The sequence below is a fragment of the Lithobates pipiens genome, unplaced genomic scaffold (genome assembly GCF_037356315.1).
Source record: "Lithobates pipiens isolate NorthernLeopardFrog02 unplaced genomic scaffold, aLitPip1_a1.2 Scaffold_23, whole genome shotgun sequence".
Lineage (NCBI taxonomy): Eukaryota > Metazoa > Chordata > Amphibia > Anura > Ranidae > Lithobates > Lithobates pipiens.
The window spans coordinates 200,964,194-200,983,936 of NW_027507785.1; the positions used below are offsets into that span (position 1 = coordinate 200,964,194).

At 45.2% G+C, this 19,743-nt stretch overlaps 1 protein-coding gene and 7 non-coding genes across 8 annotated transcripts in view; all 8 read left to right on the forward strand.

The window, feature by feature from the left end:
- Positions 1 to 1,559: 1,559 nt before the first annotated feature.
- TRNAA-UGC (transfer RNA alanine (anticodon UGC)) lies at positions 1,560 to 1,631 on the forward strand. Its single transcript has one exon. It is a non-coding gene; the product is annotated as a tRNA-Ala (tRNA).
- Positions 1,632 to 1,861: 230 nt separating this feature from the next.
- Positions 1,862 to 1,933, forward strand: TRNAA-CGC (transfer RNA alanine (anticodon CGC)). The gene has a single exon. It is a non-coding gene; the product is annotated as a tRNA-Ala (tRNA).
- Positions 1,934 to 2,084: 151 nt separating this feature from the next.
- On the forward strand, positions 2,085 to 2,156 carry TRNAA-UGC (transfer RNA alanine (anticodon UGC)). The gene has a single exon. It is a non-coding gene; the product is annotated as a tRNA-Ala (tRNA).
- A 2,328-nt stretch (positions 2,157 to 4,484) lies between these two features.
- On the forward strand, positions 4,485 to 4,556 carry TRNAA-UGC (transfer RNA alanine (anticodon UGC)). The gene has a single exon. It is a non-coding gene; the product is annotated as a tRNA-Ala (tRNA).
- A 230-nt stretch (positions 4,557 to 4,786) lies between these two features.
- TRNAA-CGC (transfer RNA alanine (anticodon CGC)) lies at positions 4,787 to 4,858 on the forward strand. The gene has a single exon. It is a non-coding gene; the product is annotated as a tRNA-Ala (tRNA).
- Positions 4,859 to 5,009: 151 nt separating this feature from the next.
- TRNAA-UGC (transfer RNA alanine (anticodon UGC)) lies at positions 5,010 to 5,081 on the forward strand. Its single transcript has one exon. It is a non-coding gene; the product is annotated as a tRNA-Ala (tRNA).
- A 1,539-nt stretch (positions 5,082 to 6,620) lies between these two features.
- Positions 6,621 to 6,692, forward strand: TRNAA-UGC (transfer RNA alanine (anticodon UGC)). Its single transcript has one exon. It is a non-coding gene; the product is annotated as a tRNA-Ala (tRNA).
- A 997-nt stretch (positions 6,693 to 7,689) lies between these two features.
- Positions 7,690 to 19,743, forward strand: part of ASPM (assembly factor for spindle microtubules) — a 103,738-nt gene continuing 91,684 nt past the window's right edge. The window contains exons 1-2 of the mRNA XM_077452766.1: positions 7,690 to 8,020; positions 13,718 to 13,861. Of these exons, the coding sequence (XP_077308892.1) occupies positions 7,778 to 8,020; positions 13,718 to 13,861 (387 nt within the window). The 5' untranslated portion in view covers positions 7,690 to 7,777. The remainder of the gene's footprint in view (positions 8,021 to 13,717; positions 13,862 to 19,743) is intronic.

A 19,743-nucleotide genomic window follows, 5' to 3' on the forward strand; every position in this document is an offset into this window, starting at 1 on the left:
TCTATGCAGCGCATGCTGACTTGACTAATTATCCCCACAAAGTGCAAAATCCTGCTGAGAACTTTTCTCTAAAGTCAAACTTTCTCTCCCCCCCCCCCCCAAAAAAAAAAAAAAAAGGCACAGAAGGGCAAGCACAAGCACAAGCACAAGCACAAGCACAAGCACAAGCACAAGCACAAGATGGGGATGTAGCTCAGTGGTAGAGCGCATGCTTTGCATGTGTGAAGCCCCATGTTCAATTCCCAGCATCTCCAGCCTTCGCCGTAAACAGATATCAGTTGGGGTGATTGCAACTAGTTTCAAAACCCTGCCCACAGCTTTGCTGGGTACTGTCAAAATGGGTGGCAGTAGCAAGGAAGGCTTTTCTTAGAAGCATGCTAATGAACTTGTAGTTGACATTGGCTGTCTGTTTAAGGGTATGTCCAGTTTTGTTAGAAAATAAGTAAAAGTAATATTGTATATACAATTGTAACACAAGCCATATTGTCACTTATTTAAAAAAAAAGATCTTTCCTTTTCAATTGGCAGCGCTGTCATTTTCTGTAAAATTCAATGCAATATGGCAACCTAGAGGCGTTCCGTACACAATTGGTGTACAGAACGGCCCCCAGAGATTTCACTTCCTGTTTGTGTGATTGGCTCACTGATTTTCCCAGAAGTCTTGCCTTAGATACAAGTCAGATTTTAGGCATCCTCTGCAAGAAAAAATGTCAGATTTGGTGAGATGCTCCTAAATGGTTAAGTACTTCTCAAGGACTGCAGGTCCTGTTATTCTTCTCACTAGAGCCCTGCAAGTGCATCAGCTGCTCAAAAGTGAAGAATAAAAAAATCACTCCCATTTCAAATCAGTCCTGCACAAGACATGATCTAACAAAAAGCTATTCATTCAGAGAAGAAACAGGTAGGACTCTGCAACAAAACGTGTTAAAATTCTTGCAATGTCCATTGATCACCCAGAGGGGATTGGTTTTTTTTCCTCAATAAAAGAGGAGTCCTCCCTGCATAAGTTCTGCCCTGAAGATGTAGTTTAATGGTGTCATTTGTTGAACTGTACGCATAGGCTATAGTAGAGGAAATCTTCACATTCCTGTGTCAGCGGTTTCTTATTGTGTTGACACGTGAGGCTATTAGGCATGGCTTTGCATGGGTAAATGCATGACCTCTATCTGCAGTGTGAGACCTGACACCTCCTGAGAAGAAACTTCATTTCGAAAAAGTCCTGCCTCTCTCAGACTAGTGCTCATGCAGGTGAGAGTCACACAGTAATTAGATGTGACACAGACACAAAGAGAGGTCACTTATGCAGCTGGGAGATGATGTGTTGTCAGCTAACTGACAAACACAATTCGGACATAAATGTTTTTTTTTTTGGCTCTTGAAGGCTGAAAGTCCTTCCTGGAAGAAAAAAAATGAAAGCGTGGTTGGTTTTGGGAAGTGAAGGAGGCCCTGAGTACTGGTAGTGGAACACAGATGTGAAGGCCAGGTGCCGGGTTAAAGGATGCAACATCGTTTAGAGCTTTTTGAGGGGCGAAAAAGGCACAGGCGCTACCACATGGTAAGGGGATGTAGCTCAGTGGTAGAGCGCACGCTTTGCATGTGCGAGGTCCCGGGTTCAATCCCCGGCATCTCCATTTACCGTACGCCAAGGGAAACGGCCACCCCTCATCTGCTGCAACCCAGGCATGTGCACACACATGGGAAACATTTGGCAAAAACAACCCTTACATAAACATGCCTGGCCGCACCCTCCAAAGTCATTAGCATGTAAGGGTGGAGGAGACAACCAGGAATTCTTCCCTTTGTTCCTCTCTATCTGCATTTTCAACTCACAAGGATCAAAGGTCTGCTCCTGAGTAGTAAGGGGGATGTAGCTCAGTGTTAGAGCGCACGCTTCGCATGTGTGAGGTCCCGGGTTCAACCCCCGGCATCTCCATTCTTTATCTTAAAACCGAGTCTAGTTACCATGTAGCGCATGCTGAGTGGCCTAACTATCCCCACAAAGTGCAAAATACTGCTGAGAACTTTACTCTAAAGTCAAACTTCACACCCCCCAAAAAAAAGGCACAGACTAAGGCAAACAAGATGGGGATGTAGCTCAGTGGTAGAGCGCACGCTTTGCATGTGTGAGCTCCCGGGTTCAATCCCCAGCATCTCCATTCTTTATCTTAAAGCCGAGTCTAGTATCTATGCAGCGCATGCTGACTTGACTAATTATCCCCACAAAGTGCAAAATCCTGCTGAGAACTTTTCTCTAAAGTCAAACTTTCTCCCCCCCCCCCCCCCAAAAAAAAAAAAAGGCACAGAAGGGCAAGCACAAGCACAAGCACAAGATGGGGATGTAGCTCAGTGGTAGAGCGCATGCTTTGCATGTGTGAAGCCCCATGTTCATTTCCCAGCATCTCCAGCCTTCGCCGTAAACAGATGTCAGTTGGGGTGATTGCAACTAGTTTCAAAACCCTGCCCACAGCTTTGCTGGGTACTGTCAAAATGGGTGGCAGTAGCAAGGAAGGCTTTTCTTAGAAGCATGCTAATGAACTTGTAGTTGACATTGGCTGTCTGTTTAAGGGTATGTCCAGTTTTGTTAGAAAATAAGTAAAAGTAATATTGTATATACAATTGTAACACAAGCCATATTGTCACTTATTTAAAAAAAAAGATCTTTCCTTTTCAATTGGCAGCGCTGTCATTTTCTGTAAAATTCAATGCAATATGGCAACCTAGAGGCGTTCCGTACACAATTGGTGTACAGAACGGCCCCCAGAGATTTCACTTCCTGTTTGTGTGATTGGCTCACTGATTTTCCCAGAAGTCTTGCCTTAGATACAAGTCAGATTTTAGGCATCCTCTGCAAGAAAAAATGTCAGATTTGGTGAGATGCTCCTAAATGGTTAAGTACTTCTCAAGGACTGCAGGTCCTGTTATTCTTCTCACTAGAGCCCTTAAAGCCGAGTCTAGTATCTATGCAGCGCATGCTGACTTGACTAATTATCCCCACAAAGTGCAAAATCCTGCTGAGAACTTTTCTCTAAAGTCAAACTTTCTCCCCCCCCCCCCCCCCAAAAAAAAAAAAAGGCACAGAAGGGCAAGCACAAGCACAAGCACAAGATGGGGATATAGCTCAGTGGTAGAGCGCATGCGTTGCATGTGTGAAGCCCCATGTTCAATTCCCAGCATCTCCAGCCTTCGCCGTAAACAGATATCAGTTGGGGTGATTGCAACTAGTTTCAAAACCCTGCCCACAGCTTTGCTGGGTACTGTCAAAATGGGTGGCAGTAGCAAGGAAGGCTTTTCTTAGAAGCATGCTAATGAACTTGTAGTTGACATTGGCTGTCTGTTTAAGGGTATGTCCAGTTTTGTTAGAAAATAAGTAAAAGTAATATTGTATATACAATTGTAACACAAGCCATATTGTCACTTATTTAAAAAAAAAGATCTTTCCTTTTCAATTGGCAGCGCTGTCATTTTCTGTAAAATTCAATGCAATATGGCAACCTAGAGGCGTTTCGTACACAATTGGTGTACAGAACGGCCCCCAGAGATTTCACTTCCTGTTTGTGTGATTGGCTCACTGATTTTCCCAGAAGTCTTGCCTTAGATACAAGTCAGATTTTAGGCATCCTCTGCAAGAAAAAATGTCAGATTTGGTGAGATGCTCCTAAATGGTTAAGTACTTCTCAAGGACTGCAGGTCCTGTTATTCTTCTCACTAGAGCCCTGCAAGTGCATCAGCTGCTCAAAAGTGAAGAATAAAAAAATCACTCCCATTTCAAATCAGTCCTGCACAAGACATGATCTAACAAAAAGCTATTCATTCAGAGAAGAAACAGGTAGGACTCTGCAACAAAACGTGTTAAAATTCTTGCAATGTCCATTGATCACCCAGAGGGGATTGGTTTTTTTTCCTCAATAAAAGAGGAGTCCTCCCTGCATAAGTTCTGCCCTGAAGATGTAGTTTAATGGTGTCATTTGTTGAACTGTACGCATAGGCTATAGTAGAGGAAATCTTCACATTCCTGTGTCAGCGGTTTCTTATTGTGTTGACACGTGAGGCTATTAGGCATGGCTTTGCATGGGTTAATGCATGACCTCTATCTGCAGTGTGAGACCTGACACCTCCTGAGAAGAAACTTCATTTCGAAAAAGTCCTGCCTCTCTCAGACTAGTGCTCATGCAGGTGAGAGTCACACAGTAATTAGATGTGACACAGACACAAAGAGAGGTCACTTATGCAGCTGGGAGATGATGTGTTGTCAGCTAACTAACAAACACAATTCGGACATAAATGTTTTTTTTTTTGGCTCTTGAAGGCTGAAAGTCCTTCCTGGAAGAAAAAAAATGAAAGCGTGGTTGGTTTTGGGAAGTGAAGGAGGCCCTGAGTACTGGTAGTGGAACACAGATGTGAAGGCCAGGTGCCGGGTTAAAGGATGCAACATCGTTTAGAGCTTTTTGGGGGGCGAAAAAGGCACAGGCGCTACCACATGGTAAGGGGATGTAGCTCAGTGGTAGAGCGCACGCTTTGCATGTGCGAGGTCCCGGGTTCAATCCCCGGCATCTCCATTTACCGTACGCCAAGGGAAACGGCCACCCCTCATCTGCTGCAACCCAGGCATGTGCACACACATGGGAAACATTTGGCAAAAACAACCCTTACATAAACATGCCTGGCCGCACCCTCCAAAGTCATTAGCATGTAAGGGTGGAGGAGACAACCAGGAATTCTTCCCTTTGTTCCTCTCTATCTGCATTTTCAACTCACAAGGATCAAAGGTCTGCTACTGAGTAGTAAGGGGGATGTAGCTCAGTGGTAGAGCGCACGCTTCGCATGTGTGAGGTCCCGGGTTCAACCCCCGGCATCTCCATTCTTTATCTTAAAACCGAGTCTAGTTACCATGTAGCGCATGCTGAGTGGCCTAACTATCCCCACAAAGTGCAAAATACTGCTGAGAACTTTACTCTAAAGTCAAACTTCACACCCCCCAAAAAAAAGGCACAGACTAAGGCAAACAAGATGGGGATGTAGCTCAGTGGTAGAGCGCGCGCTTTGCATGTGTGAGGTCCCGGGTTCAATCCCCAGCATCTCCATTCTTTATCTTAAAGCCGAGTCTAGTATCTATGCAGCGCATGCTGACTTGACTAATTATCCCCACAAAGTGCAAAATCCTGCTGAGAACTTTTCTCTAGTCAAACTTTCTCCCCCCCCCCCCCCAAAAAAAAAAAAAGGCACAGAAGGGCAAGCGCAAGATGGGGATGCAGCTCAGTGGTAGAGCACACGCTTTGCATGTGTGAAGCCCCAGGTACAATTCCCAGCATCTCCAGCCTTCGCCTTAAACAGATATCAGTTGGGGTGATTGCAACTAGTTTCAAAACCCTGCCCACAGCTTTACTGGGTACTGTCAAAATGGGTGGCAGTAGCAAGGAAGGCTTTTCTTGGAAGCATGCTAATGAACTTGTAGTTGACATTGGCTGTCTGTTTAAGGGTATGTCCAGTTTCGTTAGAAAATCAGTAAAAGTAATATTGTATATACAATTGTAACATAAGCCATATTGTCACTTATTTTAAAAAAAATGATCTTTCCTTTTCAATTTGCAGCGCTGTCATTTTCTGTAAAATTCAATGCAATATGGCAACCTAGAGGCGTTCCGTACACAATTGGTGTACAGAACGGCCCCCAGAGATTTCACTTCCTGTTTGTGTGATTGGCTCACTGATTTTCCCAGAAGTCTTGCCTTAGATACAAGTCAGATTTTAGGCATCCTCTGCAAGAAAAAATGTCAGATTTGGTGAGATGCTCCTAAATGGTTAAGTACTTCTCAAGGACTGCAGGTCCTGTTATTCTTCTCACTAGAGCCCTGCAAGTGCATCAGCTGCTCAAAAGTGAAGAATAAAAAAATCACTCCCATTTCAAATCAGTCCTGCACAAGACATGATCTAACAAAAAGCTATTCATTCAGAGAAGAAACAGGTAGGACTCTGCAACAAAACGTGTTAAAATTCTTGCAATGTCCATTGATCACCCAGAGGGGATTGGTTTTTTTTCCTCAATAAAAGAGGAGTCCTCCCTGCATAAGTTGTGCCCTGAAGATGTAGTTTAATGGTGTCATTTGTTGAACGGTACGCATAGGCTATAGTAGAGGAAATCTTCACATTCCTGTGTCAGCGGTTTCTTATTGTGTTGACACGTGAGGCTATTAGGCATGGCTTTGCATGGGTTAATGCATGACCTCTATCTGCAGTGTGAGACCTGACACCTCCTGAGAAGAAACTTCATTTTGAAAAAGTCCTGCCTCTCTCAGACTAGTGCTCATGCAGGTGAGAGTCACACAGTAATTAGATGTGACACAGACACAAAGAGAGGTCACTTATGCAGCTGGGAGATGATGTGTTGTCAGCTAACTGACAAACACAATTCGGACATAAATGTTGTTTTTTTTGGCTCTTGAAGGCTGAAAGTCCTTCCTGGAAGAAAAAAAATGAAAGCGTGGTTGGTTTTGGGAAGTGAAGGAGGCCCTGAGTACTGGTAGTGGAACACAGATGTGAAGGCCAGGTGCCGGGTTAAAGGATGCAACATCGTTTAGAGCTTTTTGGGGGGCGAAAAAGGCACAGGCGCTACCACATGGTAAGGGGATGTAGCTCAGTGGTAGAGCGCACGCTTTGCATGTGTGAGGCCCCGGGTTCAATCCCTGGCATCTCCATTTACCGTACGCCAAGGGAAACGGCCACCCCTCATCTGCTGCAACCCAGGCATGTGCACACACATGGGAAACATTTGGCAAAAACAACCCTTACATAAACATGCCTGGCCACACCCTCCAAAGTCATTAGCATGTAAGGGTGGAGGAGACAACCAGGAATACTTCCCTTTGTTCCTCTCTATCTGCATTTTCAACTCACAGGGATCAAAGGTCTGCTCCTGAGTAGTAAGGGGGATGTAGGTTATGTGTGAGGCCCCGAGTTGCGTCTAGTTACTATGTAGCACATGCCGTGATGCTCAATTATTCCCTGCTGACACTCTAACCTGGGACATATGGGTGAAATGTTGGGAGATCTGGGCTAGTTGAAAAAACTGCCTATGAGTGTGTGTGAAAGAAGCTGGCTGTCTGGCTTGTCAGATGAGTATGTCGGAAAACCAGCAGTTGACCGCCTCCCAATCAGTGTTCTCGGCCAATGGCAGAGAGGTGTGATCAGAGCGCTCTATTGGAGGGGTTATCCCCCTTTCAGAACAGAACAGCTCAGCTACGACATTCGACCCCTGAGTAGCAGGCTTTATTGTTTCTTCTGATACTGAAAGAAGGTGTGACGTCATAGATTATTGGTACACACCGGACATATTCCGCTGTAACCCGTATTCTGTTTGTCTCCAGACAGAGCATCGCACACATTCCGATGGTGAAAGGTCAGTGAGAGCGGGCTGGGCCCCTCCTGTGATATATAAACTAGAAGCTCCGTATATACCTCAGGAACTCCGCTTCTCATCCAAACACCGTTGCCACACTCTCGGTTGCTAGCATAACAATGATCCGCCCATACACAGCGTTTTAAATAAATCTCCGGATCCTTATTGGTTGTTCTCGCGCACAGCTTACCCTGTGACGCTCTGTAATGTGATTGACTGAACCGCTTTGTTTCCTCCGGCTGCTATTGGCTGGGAGTGAATACAGGGCGTGGAAGTTATCCGAAGTTGGACCTGTCAGGTTGCGCTGTGAGTTTGAATTGTCGGGGAGGTGATGGTGGCGGAGTGGTCGGATGGTCGAAGAGTGTAGACGGTGCTCGGTGTACGATGATTAGTATATCTCCTCCCGGGAGGGAAGCGGACTCCTCCGGATCGGATGACACCCCTCTCCTGTCTCTCACACATTTCTCCCGGCCTCCCTTCGTCACCTTCGGATGTGTTGAGCCCGGCGTGGCCCGCAGTGCTGCTCTAGTTGTAGAGAATCCTTCCTCAGAGCCGGCCCACCTCAGTGTATACAAGCTGCCCACACACCGGGGCTTCACCGTGCGGGACACCGACATCCTCATACCGGTGAGTACCGACCAGCCGGAACACTATGACCTCACAGGGAACATGCATAACATTGGCTGTCTTGCTGCAATGGCACCTGAAAGAGAGTGACATATAGTAGGCAGCAAGTGAACAGGTTGTCCCTGAAGTTGTATGTTTTTTATTTTGCATTAGATATGGTCTAAGTTTTTTTTTTTTTTTGAGTGACCTGTAATGACTAGACAGCTGATGCATGGGACACACCTCATATTTTATTTTCATTTAGCCCAACAGGTTGATTGGAAAAAGAGTGAGGCGGGCTCTATACATCGATGTGATGTTAGTACAGCGATCTCTCCGCTGAGCTATTGTGCCCTGACAAGGGGGCTGCCTGTCCGCCAGAACACACCGCTCAGCACTCGCAAGCCATTGGTTGGTTTTCTTGCATAGTTGTTTGACAGATGTCAGTCAAGAAGCTGTACACGTGAGCCGAATGTTGAGGCTGATTTCAGCCAATACTTGGCCCCTGTGTAGGGGGTTTGAATCAAAACAACTCCAAAACTGCAGCTCTTATGGGATGTTCCTGGTCAGGACTAAGGATGAGCTCAGGCATGTTTGCATGCTCCACGTCGGTGCAGCGTTGCGCTAATCACAGGCAGTGAGACATTGCCCCGATGTGCGGCTGCAGGGATCGGGCAATGTCTCACTGCCTGTGATTAGCGCAACGCTGCACCGACTTCCTGGCGGGCTCTGCACGTGTTCCATGCGAACACGCCTGAGCTCAACCCTAGTCAGGACCCGTCAAATTTGGTTCAAGAGAATAGGGGAACCTCTGCGTGGTGGACTTTTAAGGCACAAGTTTTATCAAAGAGGTTTTAAATCACTTGTATAGATTTATTATAAAGCATTTATTTAGAAAAGTGGTTACACACAAGGGTACAAAGTATAAACTTATAAAAACATTTAGTATTCAGACATCTATTTGAAGTAATGCAATATGTAAATATACAATGCAATTATACGGTTTCTCATACCCGACGCGTTTCGGAGTCTATAGTTTCCTTCTTCTTCAAGGGTGAGAGCAAGGAGAAACCAGATTTTGAGATGATGTATATTGAACACTTCAATGATTTTCTAACTTTAAAAACATGTACTTGGGCACAGTTAGCTCCCAGATCTTAATTTCAGGGATCCCCAGTGACAGGGAACATGCAGAGATGATGAAAGTCTACAGCTGTCATCAGACAGAATGCCTGCCAGGCACCCAAAGGTCAGACCCCTCTCCTCCACCCAGTGGAGGGTTATATGCAGATTAAAGCGGGAGTCCACCGGGAGTTCCGCCGTTTTTTTTTTTTTTTTTTTTAAAGCCAGCAGCTACAAATACTGCAGCTGCTGACTTTTAAAATAATGAAACTTACCAGCCCAGCACGCCCGCGATGTCGTCACCCGAAGCCGATCTCTCGGTTGCTGCCACCGCCATCTTGGGTATGCGAATCAGGAAGTGGAGCCTTTCGGCTTAATTTCACTGTTCCCTACTGCGCATGCGCGAGTCGCGCTGCGCAATAAGGATGGTCCCGCTGTCTCTGGGATCTGTGTGTTTCCCAGCAGGCAGCGGGGGACTTTCGGAAAGGGGCGTAGATCTACGCCCCTTTCCGCAGATAGCTATGCCGGGAGTGGGTGCAGATACCTGTACTGTACAGGTACCTGCACCCCCCTCCACCCTGAAAGGTGCCAATTGTGGTGCCGGAGGGGGGGGAGGATTCCAATGAGCGGAAGGTCCACTTTAGGGTGGACCTCCGCTTTAAAGAAAACGGGGAAAGCCTGGGGGCACACTGGGGTGGAAAAAAGAGGGAAGAACCCTGTAATTATTAAGCTACTGCTCGCACCAAAGGCCTAGGGTAGTGTGGAGCCACAGCTATTTAAGACACTGGTATTTGTGTGTGGCCGTTCGTCTCGTCATCCAGCTCAAATGAGGCAGATACAGGAGTGTGCAGAATGTGTTTTAGGACAACTGGCAACAGAGTCATGGGAGGCCGAGGCTCGTTGATGCAACTGGAGAGTGAAAGTGGTTGTAAACCCTCCCTAGTGACTTTAAAAGTAGGTAAGCCTAGAATAAGTCTAACCTATAGGTAGGTGAAATATCTACTAAACGTGCGCCGTTTAGGAACTATTTCACTTGTAGTGCGCCGATGATGTAATCGTCGCATGCGATGTGATGAAATGGACCTCCGTGCCGTTTCTTCCCCCAGCGTGTGCCGTTACTGATGGCTCCCACATACATGCTCGGGAGTGATGTCACACGGCTCCGGCCAGTCACAGAGCCGAAGTTCACGGCCCCCGGAAGGTAGAGGGGTGAAGATGGACGCAGCCAGCACAGGGGACAGCGATGGATTTGTTTGCAGGTAAGTGTTACATAATGGGCTAGTATGCTATGCATACTAGCCCTTTATGCTTTTAATTTGCAGGGAGCAAAAGATGAAGTAAAACCCATCACTGTTTACTTCCTCTTGAAGACTGGCCTATGTAGTCTGATCTAATACAAGAGCTATTGTATTGCTGAAATTGTGACAGTAAAGCCTCATGGGGTTTATTTTTATTTTTTTATTATTATTAAAATAACAGACATGTTATATTTTCTATTTCTGTGCAACGGTTTTGCACAGAGCAGGCATCATCCTTTTCTACTTGGGTCCCACACCTGTGCTCTAGGTCCCTCCTCTTCAGCAGGTTCCCCCAAGGAAAGCATCCATTGACACACACAGTGGGATTTGACCCCCGCTCCCGTTTCACAGCATTTAACTGACAGCTGTCAATCTGCCCAATGAGGAGTGAGACAGCAGCTGGAGCTTCTGCTCTCCTGTACATTGTTGGATTGGATCAGGTCGGGGGAGCTGCAGTACAGAAGGTTTTTCGCCTTATTGCATTAAGATGTAAAACGATAAGGCATCCACATGGGTAAGTATGATTCTTTAAAAAAATCCCGAACTTCTCCTTTTTAAAATTTAGAAGTTTGAGTGGCTGTAGAGAAGAGAAGACTGCAGATAGACAGGCATAACTTATGTAGGAGGATGGAGAAGCTGCAGAAAAGAATGTAATGCATTTTTGCAGCAATTTGTGTTTTTTAATCTGCCAAACAATAAATTGGCCAAAAAAAATGCAAAAACACAAATTGCAGCAAAATCACTTGTGCAAAAATCAAAACGCACAGCAAAAAGCACTGCCGAAACGGTTCAAAAGCAAACTGCATAGGTGTGAACCGAGCCTTATGCTGGCCACACGGATCAATTTTTAGATGAGAATATTCAGGCAAAAAATCTTTGTACATTCGCTGAATGAAAGAATGTTTGACGTTTTTCACTTGTTTTTAACATTCTGTTTTTAAATTGAATGTCCTTTCTGAACGAAAACCACATACACTGTCAGAAAACATCTTGGTGAAAGATTTTTCAATTTCCAAACTTTCCCATCACTGTGGTTGAAAATGAACGTCGATTTGACCCCACTGACGATTAGAAAATCGAACGAACATTCTTTAAAAACTTACATTTAAATGCCCATCAATGCAGCCTTATCATTGTCATCTGCAGCCTTGTCAGTGTCATCTGCAGCCTTGTCCACCATTGCAGCCTTGTCAGTGTCTTATGCAGCCTTGTCCACCATTGCAGCCTTGTCAGTGTCAGTGTTTTTTTAAAAATGCCGCTGCTGAGATACAGAGCCGGATGTCCTGTGTATCTCGGCGGCGGGCGGTAGCTTTCGGCGGCCTTTGGCTCTTCTCGGGGGGCCTTCTCGGCTGCTTTCGGCCGCCGAGAATGGCCGAAGGCGGGTAGAGACTGCAGAGAATGGCCAAAGGCGGCCGGAAGCCACCCAGAGGCTCAGAACTGCGGGGGATCGGCGTATAACACGCACCCGCGATTTTCCCCTGCTTTTAAGGGGAAAAAAGTGTGTGTTATATGCCGATAAATACGGTGTATCTCCTTTGTCTGTTTATTCTCAGAGTGGATTCGATATTTTGTTCCCTAACCATATAGTTGGTTATTTATATTTACCACTGCATAGAGATATTTAACAATAAACTGCCTTAAAAGGAAATGAAAAAAGTGGATTATGGGACTTTAAATGAGGCATGGATATGTGTTTGAAATGGTCTAGGATACCTAAAATTTAATTAATTGTCACTGTCCCAGGTCACGTGCTTTTTATTATAAATAAACTGCCTTAGTTTAGGATGGAATTTTTAAGGGAGAAAACTTTTAGGAGTGAAGTTTAAGGGGGAAAAAAACTTACATTTAAATGCCCCTCTGCAGCCTTATCAGTGTCCAGTGCAGCCTTGGATGAATTTTTAAAATTGGCGCCGCCAAGACTTGCCGGAGCGAACCCCGCCGATATACACATAGCCGAGTGTACTTGGATCCACTCAGTCATGCCCAGTCCCGCCCTATGATGGACATAACAGAGCGGAGCCGAGTACACTTGGCTATGTGTATCTCAGCGGCGATCACTCTGCTCACAATCAGCGGAGATTGTCGGGGATCATGGGGATTGGCGTATAACACGCACCCACGATTTTCCCCTGACTTTAAGGGTGTTTTATGCCGATCGATGCAGTAAATTATACACCACACTTTTTTTTTTTTTTTTTTTTAAGGTTATTAACCAATTACCTAGCCAACGAATTGATTATGAAAATAATCGTTAGTTTTTGCAGCCCTAAAGTGGACCTATCCTGTTGTCACATTTGCACTGATCTAAAGTACCCACCCTCCCCCTTCCGCAGATGCATACTTCAATCTGATGGCCACAGTCTCCAGCTTTTACTTACATCCCGTCTGCGTGCAACAGAACCATAGACTTTTATAGGACTGTCCCCTGCCATCTCCAGCTTTAGGACATGGCCTTTATTGAGGTCTATAGGACTGTGATGTGCAAACGCAGCCAGGACAGTGATGGAGGTAAACGCGCATCAGCCCCATGGCTATATACCTACAGTATAAGATCTAAGACGTGGCTGCCTTTGATAGCTAGTCTCAGGAGATTTGGTGATATAATTACTGTTCTTCTAGGTGGAGGCTCTAAGATGAGGAAATTAAGCCCAGCCTCCACATAAAGATATAGTGCAAAACAGGCATGGTAAGTCAGTAACGAAGAAGGACCACCTACAGGTAGACCACATGCAATACTGGTTACTAGTCCTTTGTCCTCTGCTTCAGTGTTTATCATACAGCTTCCAGAGTACAGTTTTCCTTTAAGTAGGTGGATGACTTGGACCTATAGAAAACGAATTGTGCTCTAGCCTCTAAGATTTATGGCAAAATTCACTATTGCATAAATGTGCAGGCACCCTTTGAGAAAGTTAATTCTTTATTGTGATCTGAGCTATACTGAAAGACCCTGCTGTAGATTCATTGCCAAATCCTATTGCTGCTTAATATATTATGTAGCCATATTGTTAGGCCCTTACCGTGGCACTCTCTGGTTATAGAACAATGCATCAAGGTCCATTAGCAGTTGGGACTCAGTTATACCCTTCTGCATAGTAGTTTAGACAATTATCATATACCAGTGATGGCAAACCTTGGCACCTCAAATGTTTTGGAACTACATTTCCCATGATGCTCATGCACTATATAGTGTAGGTGAGCATCATGGGGAATGTAGTTCCAAAACATCTGGGGTGCCATATACAGTGATGATCTGTGCTAATTTTTAATTTTATTTATTTTGTATGTTTTTATTGTGCAGCCATTTGAATCTGTTCCTTTGACAATCACATGGACTCCCTTAGAAGAAGGAGGTGTAAGAGAACTTGTTACCTTTCTTGTAAATGATATTGTGAAGCACCAAGCTGTACTTCTGGGGAGTGCAGAACTGCCATCTAAGAAAAAGGTGAGTATGACCAGATGTCTTATAACTCATTTCTTATCTAGTCACTTTTTTTTTTGATTTTTTTTCTGAACATGTCATTACATAAGCCAGGCTAAACTTCGTGTGCTGCAGTGTCTCTAAGCACTCTGTGTACTGTATGTAGCTTCAGCTACATACAGTACAGTACTGGGTTCTGACTGTGAGACACAGACTTCCCATCTCACCCCTGGAACAATGCAGAGTCTGTCTGATCAGCACTCGGCTATTCATAGGAAGCTTTGTATTCTGTGAATGAATACAAAGCTTCCTCTGGCTGAGTTGGAGATTGTGACATCATCAGCCCGTCCCTCCAAAGTTTTTGATTTATAACATCAGCATTGTAATTGGAATACACACAATATTTTTTTCTTTAAAAATCCAGTATAAGCCAAGATGAAAAATCTCCTTTCGTGTTGAGTTCTATAATCAATGTAAAAATAGTGGGATAACTGCGCTATAGAAAATACTAAAATTAAACAAAATAATAAATAAAGCAGCAATTCTGTATGTAACACAAACAGTGTATATATAAGAAATATGAAGAATTGTGCTAATGGTAATTCCAGTATTAAATTCATATAAGTTCATATGCTCAAAGTATAAACGTGCAAAAAAAAGAATCCACACTGAAATTATAAATTGAAAGACGCTCTAATTCATTGAAAAGGTCCATTGTTTGTCACCACAAACCACATGTAGAGTTAAAAACGCCTGATCTATAGTGTGTCGGCCGAACACAACCAAAGACAAACCGTCCATTTCACGAGAATGGTGGTGACGACGCGCTGTCGTTCACCACCATTCTCGTGTCCTGAAAGAAAGTGAGTAGGTAGTAGAAACTCCACATACCGTATATACTCGAGTATAAGCCGAGATTTTCAGCCTCTTTTTTGAGGCTGAAAGTGCCCCCCTCGGCTTATACTCGAGTCATCGCTGTCTGCCTGCTCGATCAGCGTGTCGAGCAGACAGACAGCGGCCATTCTATAATTCAAAAGCCGCGCCTCCGGCTCCGCCTTCGCCTGTGATAGGCGGAACACTGAATTTCCCAGCAGCCTGTGTTCCGCCTATCACGGACATCGTATCATCCTCGTACTACGGACGAGGATGAGACGATGTCCGTGATAGGCGGAACACAGGCTGCTGGGAAATTCAGTGTTCCGCCTATCACAGGCGAAGGCGGAGGCGCGGCTTTTGAATTTTACAATGGCCGCCGAGGCGCCGACGAAGAGGGCACGGGACGGAGGCAAGGCAAGGCACGACACGGGATGGAGGCAAGCCACGGCACGGGACGGAGGCAAGGAGGCAAGGCACGGGACGGAGGCTCGGGACAAAGGCTCGGGACACAGGTAGGCTGGACACACACACACACACGGACACACACACACACGGACACACACACACACGGACACACACACACAGGGATGGATGGATACACACACACACAGGGATGGATGGATGGATACACACACACACAGGGATGGATGGATGGATGGAGACACACACACACAGGGATGGATGGATGGAGACACACACACACAGGGATGGATGGAGACACACACACACAGGGATGGATGGATGGATGGACACACACACACACAGGGATGGATGGATGGATGGACACACACACACACAGGGATGGATGGACGGACACACAGGGATGGACGGACACACAGGGATGGACGGACACACAGGGATGGACGGACACACACACAGGGATGGACAGGCATGTCTCACCCTCGGCTTATACACGAGTCAATAAGTTTGCCAGTTTTTTTGGGGGTAAATTGGGGGCCTCGGCTTATATTCGGGTCGGCCTATACTCGAGTATATACGGTACTCTACTTTTAGTAAAATACATTTTACTCTAGTATTCTACTATACTCACAGGGGCGTTTTTTTTAATGAATAGCAAAGTCTTTGTGTAATATGTGAATCAGTATCCCTTCTCCTAAAGGGTGTGTAGCGGAGATATGTATGTCTTCATCCAAGGCATTTCCAACGTACTTTCAGGACTAAAAATTGAAGAATCCTTCATTCGTTCAATAGTGGTTTTATTGTTCAGAAATATAAGCAAAGACAAGACTGACATCTGGTAACATATGGCATAGTGATGGCCTCAGAAGGAGGAAAGGGTCATCTGATCTACATTCTCCAAAGTGTAGAGTTCTTTCTCTTCCCACCGATCCTAACTCTCCATAATCCAACTCCATTCTTATACTGTTTCATGATGTTATGTCAGCATATCCTAATAACGCCCATATTTGCATATATACCTAATATGGTTCAGTCTAAATATAAGTAGCATAACTCCACCCATTGTCATGACATAGTAACTCAAAAATAGAAGTACCTACTCAGCAAAACCACTCCTCTCTGTACTCTGTTCTGTGACCTTCAGAAACCATTACTTATTACCGTACATATAACTTGCATATATTTTCAGAAACTTTTATCACTTAAAATATTAATTAACTCAAAAACTTCTAACATGTCCCAACGGACTGGTTGTGTTCGGCCAACACACCATAGATCAGGCGTTTTTAACTCTACATGTTTGTGAGTGCTATGCACTTTTACATAATAAACCCCAAATGATTTCATACTATGCGGAGCCTTCTTGGTCTTTCTTTTTGGCACTGAACTCCATCCCTGCTTGTCGAATGACACCAGAAGTGCGGAGCAACTCTAAACCCCTGTACACACGGTCGGAGAATCTGTGTAATGCGTCTTATCGGACCGTGTCGTCAGATAATCCGACTGTGTGTGGTATGCATCGGACTGATTCCGTCCGACCCAATTTTCCAACATGTTGAATGAATGAATGAAATACTTGTATAGCGCACAATGCGAACTGAATCGCCTCTAGGCCGGTCGGACCTAATCCGATCATGTGTATAGCATTTTGATCGGACCAAGTGCCACGCATGCTCAGATCAAATTCCTACATCAAAGCTATTGGCTACTAGCCTGAATGTAGTCCCATCTTAACTAAATTACGTCATCACGTTCTGAAAGATCGGATTTTTCGCCAACTTGGCCCGACCGTGTGTATGCAACAGTTTCGGACACAATCCGACGGGCAAAATCTGACGGATTTGGTTGGCAAAATCTCCGACCGTGTGTACAGGGGCTAAGACGCGGAGAAAGGCACAGGCTGAGTAATAAGCCACTGGCTTATCCTGACCCCCTGTAACAAGGGGTCTGCAGGAACTGGTAAGCAGTCTCTACACCTCTTGGTGGATTCACAGTAGTTTGTGGTGATGGCTGATGGACCTTTTTTCAATGAATAAATCGTTTATGAATTCATAATTTCACTGTGGATATTTATTTATTTTTATTTTTTGCATATACTTTCAGTTCACATGAACTTTAATATTGGAATTGACCATTAGTGCGATTCTTCATATTTCTTATGTGTTGAGTTCTGCCTGTCTGTTGGTCATCTCTTTCCACAACTTGCTGGATTTCACACAGTATTAGGAGTAGGCTCGAAAGATGCCACATGTGGAAATTAATATACCGTATATACTCGAGTATAAGCCGAGATTTTCAGCCTCTTTTTTGAGGCTGAAAGTGCCCCCCTCGGCTTATACTCGAGTCATCGCCGTCTGACTGCTCGATCAGCGTATCGAGCAGACAGACGGCGGACATACTACAATTCGAAAGCCGCGCCTCCGCCTGTGATAGGCGGAACACTCAATTTCCCAGCAGTCAGTGTTCCGCCTATCACGGACATCCGCTCATCCTCGTACTACGGACGAGGATGAGACTATGTCCGTGATAGGCGGAACACAGGCTGCTGGGAAATTCAGTGTTCCGCCTATCACAGGCGAAGGCGGAGGCGCGGCTTTTGAATTTTAGAATGGGCGCCGACGAAGAGCGGCGATCCTGGCAAGGCATGGGACGGAGGCAAGGCATGGGACGGAGGCAAGGCACGGCACGGGACGGGACGGAGGCAAGGCACGACACGGGACGGAGGCAAGGAGGCAAGGCACGGCACGGGACGGAGGCAAGGAGGCAAGGCACGGCACGGGACGGAGGCAAGGAGGCAAGGCACGGGACGGAGGCTCGGGACACAGGCTCGGGACACAGGTAGGCTGGACACACACACACACACACACACACACACACACACATGGACACACACACACAGGGATGGATGGATGGAGACACACACACACACAGGGATGGATGGAGACACACACACACAGGGATGGATGGATGGAGACACACACACACAGGGATGGATGGATGGATGGAGACACACACACACAGGGATGGATGGATGGATGGACACACACACACACAGGGATGGATGGATGGATGGATGGACACACACACACACACAGGGATGGATGGATGGATGGACACACACACACACACAGGGATGGACGGACACACAGGGATGGACGGACACACAGGGATGGACGGACACACAGGGATGGACGGACACACACACAGGGATGGACAGGCATGTCTCACCCTCGGCTTATACACGAGTCAATAAGTTTGCCAGTTTTTTTGGGGGTAAATTGGGGGCCTCGGCTTATATTCGGGTCGGCCTATACTCGAGTATATACGGTACCGTAGTATTTTATTTTATTACTATAGGGGTTTTTTTTTTTCTTTTTCTTTTCTTTTCTTTTCTTTTTCTTTTTTTTTTTTTTTAATATCGCAAATAAATGTCTTTCTAGGTGTTTTGGATGTCTGGTTCCCTGCTGTCATTTCACCAGCTGGCCACAACAGTACACAGTAGTGGTACTGTATGTAGTGGCTGGTGAGTAGAACTACTGTGTGTGGCAGGGGCACAGGTATTTGACACATGGAAGTGTTTCAAATGCTGAAGATTCTGCACATTCACTTGAAAACAAAATGGCTGTTCTTAGGGCTCATGCACACTGCAGCTCAAAAGAAAACAAAAAAAAGGCTGCTTTTATTTCTCCAAAGCTTGAAGAAGCTTGCGCTCTTTTGAAATAAAAAATAGAGCTCAAAAGCCTATAGGAGCAGCTTCTTTAAGATGCAGTGTGCATGAGCCCTTACGTATTGCCTTCAACTTTTTTTAAAGTGTATGTAACTCAATTACACTTTACACTTTAATTTTGGTTAGATAAGGGAATAGTTAAAACTTTACAGTTTAGTTTTTGTTGTATGTGTACTGTTGGGGGAAACTGTAGTGGAGATGAACCCGGAAGTAAGAGCAAATCTCTACAAATAAAGGGAATTTCTTCTCGGCTGTCACGAAAAAGATGTCCCCATTGGATGATATATTTTTATTTATTTTTTCTCCTCTTTTGGGGATAACTATGAAAGTTGGATTCCCTCTATTTTTTTTTCTGTTGCGTTGACAATAAGCCAACAGAACAAGAGAGGTTCAATCTTCCTGAGGGAGACATGGCACTAAAAGCCTAACAGGTGTTACAACCCTTTCTCCCTCTGTCCAAAGGTTGGGGTATATGTATGCTTTCTAGGATAAGCTTTTGGGAACATGTTGCATGGGGTGTTATTTTTTTTTTTTTTTTTTTTTTAAGCCTCATACACAGGATCGGAATTTCGGCAGGGAATTGTGTAATGACAGACTGTTGGCCCAAAATCCGACTGTTTAGTACGCTCCATCAGACAATTGTTGTCCAACTTTCTGCCAACAAATGTTGGATGGCAGGCTAGTAAATTTTTGGCGGACAACGGTCTGTTGTCAGATTGTCCTATTGCCTGTACATAAGTCCGTCACACAAGTTGAAAGTACAAACACACATGCCCAGAATCGATGCTCGCCAAACACGACATTGGCAGAGGGCGCCCAAAGGGTGGCGCTCGAGCTGAAATTCCTTGTAGTTTGTCACTACATTCATGTTTGTTGGCCAACA